Source organism: Corvus brachyrhynchos, unplaced genomic scaffold, assembly GCF_000691975.1.
Source record: "Corvus brachyrhynchos isolate BGI_N302 unplaced genomic scaffold, ASM69197v1 scaffold661, whole genome shotgun sequence".
Taxonomy (NCBI): Eukaryota; Metazoa; Chordata; class Aves; order Passeriformes; family Corvidae; genus Corvus; species Corvus brachyrhynchos.
The window spans coordinates 697,396-703,090 of record NW_008236246.1 but is presented as its reverse complement, the minus strand read 5'-3'; the positions used below and the strand labels follow the sequence as shown (position 1 = coordinate 703,090).

The window sequence follows — 5,695 nt, the reverse complement described above, 5'->3', positions numbered from 1 at the left end:
AAGAGCTGGGGGCTGCATGCCACCTCGTTTTCCCAGTCCAAAGCTCTCGGTATCTCTGCCCTCCATGAGAAACCTCAGGTAAAGAGAGACTAGCCAGCTGCACCCCTCCCCTGAGCGGTGACAACTTCTTTTGTCTCTCTTAAGTAGCCAGTCTTTATTGTCTCCTAGCAACACATATGGGGGAAAGCTCCTTAAGAGAAAGAAAAACAAAAGGAGAACTCCTAAAACCCCAACACCCAGACAGATTTGGGCCACTATAGGAAAGTCCCCCCATGCTCCATGCTTCAGGGTCAGAGAAGTGTGGGCAGAGGTGCTGTGCTTGACATCCCATCAAAGAGTTGGTGACAGTGATTTCTGCCCCAAAGAGCCACATTGACCCGACCCTGTCCATCTCTGCAGGAAGAACTGCATCCTGGCTGATGAGATGGGGTTGGGGAAGACAATCCAGTCAATCACCTTCCTCTCAGAGATATTCCTGATGGGCATCCATGGCCCCTTCCTCATCATCGCACCTCTCTCCACCATCACGAACTGGGAGAGGGAGTTCCGTACCTGGACGGAGATGAACGCCATCGTGTACCACGGCAGCCAGATCAGCCGGCAGATGATCCAGCAGTACGAGATGGTGTACAGGGACACACAGGTGATTGATGCACACAACACTCCCAGGATGTGTCCCCCAGCCCTGGCTTCCTTTACTTGGGAAGCACTGAGCCGCCTGTGGAGCTGGTTCATTTGGAGAGGGAAAGATGATCTTTTCAGCCCCTTTTGCTGGCATGGGCTCAGGTTGCACTGTGTATGAGTGAACAGGCACAACTCATGCAGAATGGGGAGGGTGCAGCATAGCCCTGGTTCTTGTCCAGGCCTACGTGCCTGCCCTGGGGCAGTGTCTGGTTTGGAGGTACACAGCCTGTGGCCATCAAGGAGGCTCGCAGGACCTGCCCAGTGCTTGAGAGAGATTATTCTGGGTAAATTCCAGCTCAGAGTCCGATGCTCACACTGATACTGTCAGATAGGAGATCCGACAGTGTGCTGCCACTCTGCAGGACTCAAACTCTGGTTTCTGTTTCCCTAGGGTAACCCTCTCCCTGGGATCTTCAAGTTCCAGGTGGTTATCACCACCTTTGAGATGATCCTTGCTGACTGCCCGGAGCTGAAGAAGATCCAGTGGCGCTGTGTGGTCATTGACGAGGCACATCGCCTGAAGAACAGGAACTGCAAGCTCTTGGAGGGGCTGAAGCTCATGGCCCTGGTGAGCATGTCCTGCCTGGGTTCACCTGGTAGAGCAGGGCAGGCTGGAGATGGCCATGCTGAGCAGTCAGATGCCACTGTCAGCGGCTCAGGCCCTGTGCCAGGCTGGAGGAAAACCATACAGGGGGCCCCCAGATGGACAGGGCTGGTGCCCTGCAGCCCTCACAAACTTCTTTTTGCCAAAGTGGAGTATTAACTCCCCCTGTGCCTTCCCACCTGGGAGCGCTCCCTTCCAGAGCCCTGCCCAGCCTTGCAGCACAGTGTAAGCTGCTGCAGCACATGGGGACTGTTGCTGGCCAGCCCTGCACAGCACCCCTGGCCATGGTGTGCCTTGTGCCCTACATTGAGCAGGGCTGTGGTGTTCGAGCTGGTTTCTTACTGCTGTGCAAACATGGGACCAGTCCATGCCAGGGATGGGGGTGCAGGACTGTGCATGTTAACAAAGGGATCAGTGAGCTGCTCTGAGAAATTATTTGGATGTCCAGCTCTTTTCCAGCCCTGGGAAAAGCAGTGCTGCTGTTAGCTGGACCAAGGGCCATCAGGCCTTTTGAATATTGCAGCTGTACCCAGCTTCCATCACACTCACCTGTAGCTGGGCGAAGCCTCCAAAAATAGTTAGTCTTCTGACTCCCACAAGTTCCAAAAGACCCTGCTGTTTCCGCTGATTTTGTGTCTTGTGCGGGTCCCTGCTGGATTGTGAGCTTGAGTCAAAGCAGGATTGCTACTCGTCCGTCTTCTAGACTGTCACCTTTCTTTGTACAGTCCTGTGGGGCTCTTCCACCTTAAAATTGCCCTTCTTTCCTAGCTGTCCTTTCCTGAGGACATTTCCTGCACTAGGCTGGGCAGGAGGATTACCCTGAGTAGTGAGCCCAAGGCTCTGGCAGTGCTGGGACAGAGCACCTGGTACACTGAGGACCAGCACCTCATGGTGCCTGAAGCTCGAGCCCATGTTGTCAGGCATGGGAGGGAGGGCATTCTCCTTGAGGGATCATCTGGTCCTCACATTCCCTAGTCTTGGGGGTTGTCTGGACCCCATCTCCTTTCACTGCACATGTACCTACATGGTGGACCTCTAAGAAAAGCTCCCCCTTGTTCCCAGTGCACAGCCATACCTGCCCCTGATGATTTTGGAGCACCCTGCTGAGACTGGCCCTAGCAGCAGGTCACTGGTGCCCCTCGGTGTACCATGGCTGTGGGCCATGTTCCCTCTTGTTCTCCCTGAGCCCTGAAGACAGACATCCTGTCCCCAGCTGCACGGAAGCTTGGGCTCTGTCAGTGTCCCCATCCAGCACCAGCACAGCCCTTCCCGAAGGTCTTGTGCCAGGGCAGGACTGAAGCCTGGGGGCATTGTGAAATCTTGGATTTGGCTGTTGTTGCACAGAGCTGGACTGGAACATGTGCACAGGAGCATCCTGGGAGCCACAAGATGGTGTTGTATGGCAGTGGCTCAGTCTGGGCTGTCACCAGGGAAGTCTCTCAGGGAGTATGTTTGTTCCCAGGCCACCCAGAGTTCTTCTGAGGCTGGAAGATAAGAAACATTGTGCTCTTGGGACCCCTTCAACCCAGCTAATGGGGTTGAGCCCTCAACTTGTTTATTGTGTGTTCCCAGGAACACAAGGTGCTGCTGACAGGGACCCCTCTGCAGAACTCGGTGGAGGAGCTCTTCAGCCTCCTAAATTTTCTGGAGCCACAGCAGTTCCCCTCAGAGACAGCTTTCCTGGAAGAGTTTGGAGACCTGAAGACAGAGGAGCAGGTACCTGGCAGAGTGATGCTGGTGGCTTAGCACAGGCCACTGGGACACCTGGGGACCAAACCAGGCATGCTTTCAGACATGTGCTTCATGGAAGTAGATAGGATTTCTCATGCCAGGAGAAGCAAAGTTGTGACAGAGCCCCCAGTGCTGCTCTGGGGAGAGGAGACCTGCCCCTGCCAAGGCAGTGGTCTGTTCCCAGCTGACTCCCTGCTGCCCTTGCATGCCTGGGTAGAACAGCTCGCCTGCCTCTCCCACCTGCTCTGTCCCTGAGAGCAACAAGAGTGCAGGGGGAAAGGGGAGGTCAGTAAGTCCATGTGTCAGTCACCCTTGTCAGGTTCCCCTGGAGAGCCTTCCTCCAAAGCTCTCCTTGAGTGTGGGTCATGGGAAGCTGCTTAGTTGCCTAGGCTATCCCACTGCCTTTTGAATGTGGGAATTGCACAAAGATTGTCATTCTGTGGGAGCAGGCACAAGCACATGAAGCAACCACCATCTCAGCTACCATCCAAACTCTAAGCTCTCCTCCTGCATCAGACACCTAAGGCTGCTGGCAGCAGAGGCATGTGGAGTTCACAGCCCAGGACTGGTCACTGACATGCCTGCCCCAAGGACCCCAGCCCCTGAAGTTGTCCTGGCTGGCTGCTGAGCAGCTGCTCCAGAGTCACCTGTAGTGGATTTGCAGTGTGGGGAGGCTCTAGTCTTGCAGACCCATCTGCTGAGCCCATGTGCTTGCCATGCCGGGAGGGCAGTGAACATCTGCGCTTGCTCTGCAGGTGAAGAAGCTGCAGTCCATCCTGAAGCCCATGATGCTGCGACGGCTGAAGGACGATGTAGAGAAGAATCTGGCACCCAAACAGGAGACCATCATTGAGGTGGAGCTGACCAATATCCAAAAGAAATACTACCGGGCCATCCTGGAGAAGAATTTCTCCTTCCTCTCCAAGGGTGCCAACCAGCACAATATGCCCAACCTCATCAATACCATGATGGAGCTGCGCAAGTGCTGCAATCACCCGTACCTCATCAATGGTGAGGGCTGTGCACAGGAGTGGTGTGGGGGGACATACAGGTATCACTGCAATACTTACTCTGTTCACTCTCAACAGAACTTGCCCAGCTGGGGAGCCAGCTCAGGCCTCATGCCATCTGCTGATGGTGTGGCAGTGATCTGCCCTGTTGCCTTCCTAGGCAGCCCAGCCCCCTGCAGAGGCTGCTTGCTGATAGGCACCTCAGGGTCTCCTGGGGCTCACTGTGTTTGGGGGTGTTCTGACACAGGCCCAACGTGCCAACCTGACTTGTTCTGCCAAGAGCTGATGTGAACCCTGAAGAAGTTTAGTGACAGGAGTGGAGGGTCTGCAGGAGGTCTCTAGCCAGCCTCCCTAGCTCTGACTGCTTGGGTTCTGTTGCTCGTGTGATCCCTTGCTGCTGCCCTGGGCAGCTGCACTGCCAGGCTCACCAAGAGCTCACATCCCTTTTCACCTGGCAGGGGCAGAGGAGAAGATCCTGGAAGACTTCCGTAAAACACACTGCCCAGAGGCACCAGACTTCCAGCTGCAGGCGATGATCCAGGCAGCTGGGAAGCTGGTGCTCATTGATAAGCTGCTTCCCAAGCTGATCGCTGGTGGGCACAAGGTGCTCATCTTCTCACAGATGGTGCGCTGCCTTGACATCCTGGAAGACTATCTCATCCAAAGACGGTTAGTACAGCTCCAGCATTCACCATGGCTCCTCCACAGCACCTCCATGCACTGTACATAGAGTGGCAACAACACAGGGTGGGAATTTGGCCATTCCATGCCCGCATACTGATGGATCCAAGTTACCATCTATTGCTGGTGGGTGTGGAGACCCCAGAACTAAGCAGCTCAGACCCTTCATTCTGTGTAGTCCAGGGCTAGTCCTCAGAATGACCAGGTGGAAGTAGGTCCCTCCCTTGGTCCTGGTTCCCATGAGCCCCATATCCATGCACCATGTGTGGGGTTATGATGATCTTGTCATCGTAAGAGGCACAACTTTTGCGAACAATCACAGTGCACACAGGCTGATGGGGCCTGGGCCTCCACCTGGGCACAGGTCCTGCCAGTAAATGCTGGCTGCCAGTGTGCCCACACAGCCTGGGGGAAGGAGCAGAAAGTGATTTGAAAGCCACAGCCTCTTTAGGCCCTGCTGTGATGCTGCTCTGACCTCTTCCCCTCTTGAGCAGGTACACCTATGAGCGCATCGATGGGCGGGTGCGTGGCAACCTGCGCCAGGCTGCCATTGACCGCTTCTGCAAGCCCGACTCGGATCGCTTTGTGTTTCTCTTGTGCACGCGGGCGGGCGGGCTGGGCATCAACCTGACCGCTGCCGACACCTGCATCATCTTCGATTCCGACTGGAACCCACAGAATGACCTGCAGGTAATGGGTTGGGCAGGGCCAGGCTGTCAGGAGGTCCTGAGGCACAGCTCCTATCACCGGTGTCAGGCAGGGAGAACAGGGCAGCAGCACCAGCTGTATTGGGCACGAGGTGCTGTGCCAGGAGAGCTGGTGGGCATGTGGGCAGAGGGAACAAGACATGGGGGAGATGACAGTGTGTCTCTGAAAGCACAGATGGGTCACAGAGCAGGCACCACTGTGTCCATACCTGGTGTTGGAGTGGGTGCAGTGTTGTGTGCCACATCTGCAGAGAGCCAAGGCTCCAGCCTGAGCCCTG

General features: G+C 55.6%; 1 protein-coding gene across 3 annotated transcripts in view; it reads left to right on the top strand.

Annotated features, from left to right (window-relative positions):
* Window positions 1-5,695, top strand: part of CHD6 (chromodomain helicase DNA binding protein 6) — a 69,505-nt gene that overhangs the window by 37,522 nt on the left and 26,288 nt on the right. For all 3 annotated transcript variants that reach the window (XM_017746961.1, XM_017746962.1, XM_017746963.1), the window contains exons 12-17: window positions 400-643; window positions 1,076-1,252; window positions 2,861-3,004; window positions 3,775-4,030; window positions 4,488-4,698; window positions 5,205-5,400. In XM_017746961.1, the coding sequence (XP_017602450.1) occupies window positions 400-643; window positions 1,076-1,252; window positions 2,861-3,004; window positions 3,775-4,030; window positions 4,488-4,698; window positions 5,205-5,400 (1,228 nt within the window). The remainder of the gene's footprint in view (window positions 1-399; window positions 644-1,075; window positions 1,253-2,860; window positions 3,005-3,774; window positions 4,031-4,487; window positions 4,699-5,204; window positions 5,401-5,695) is intronic.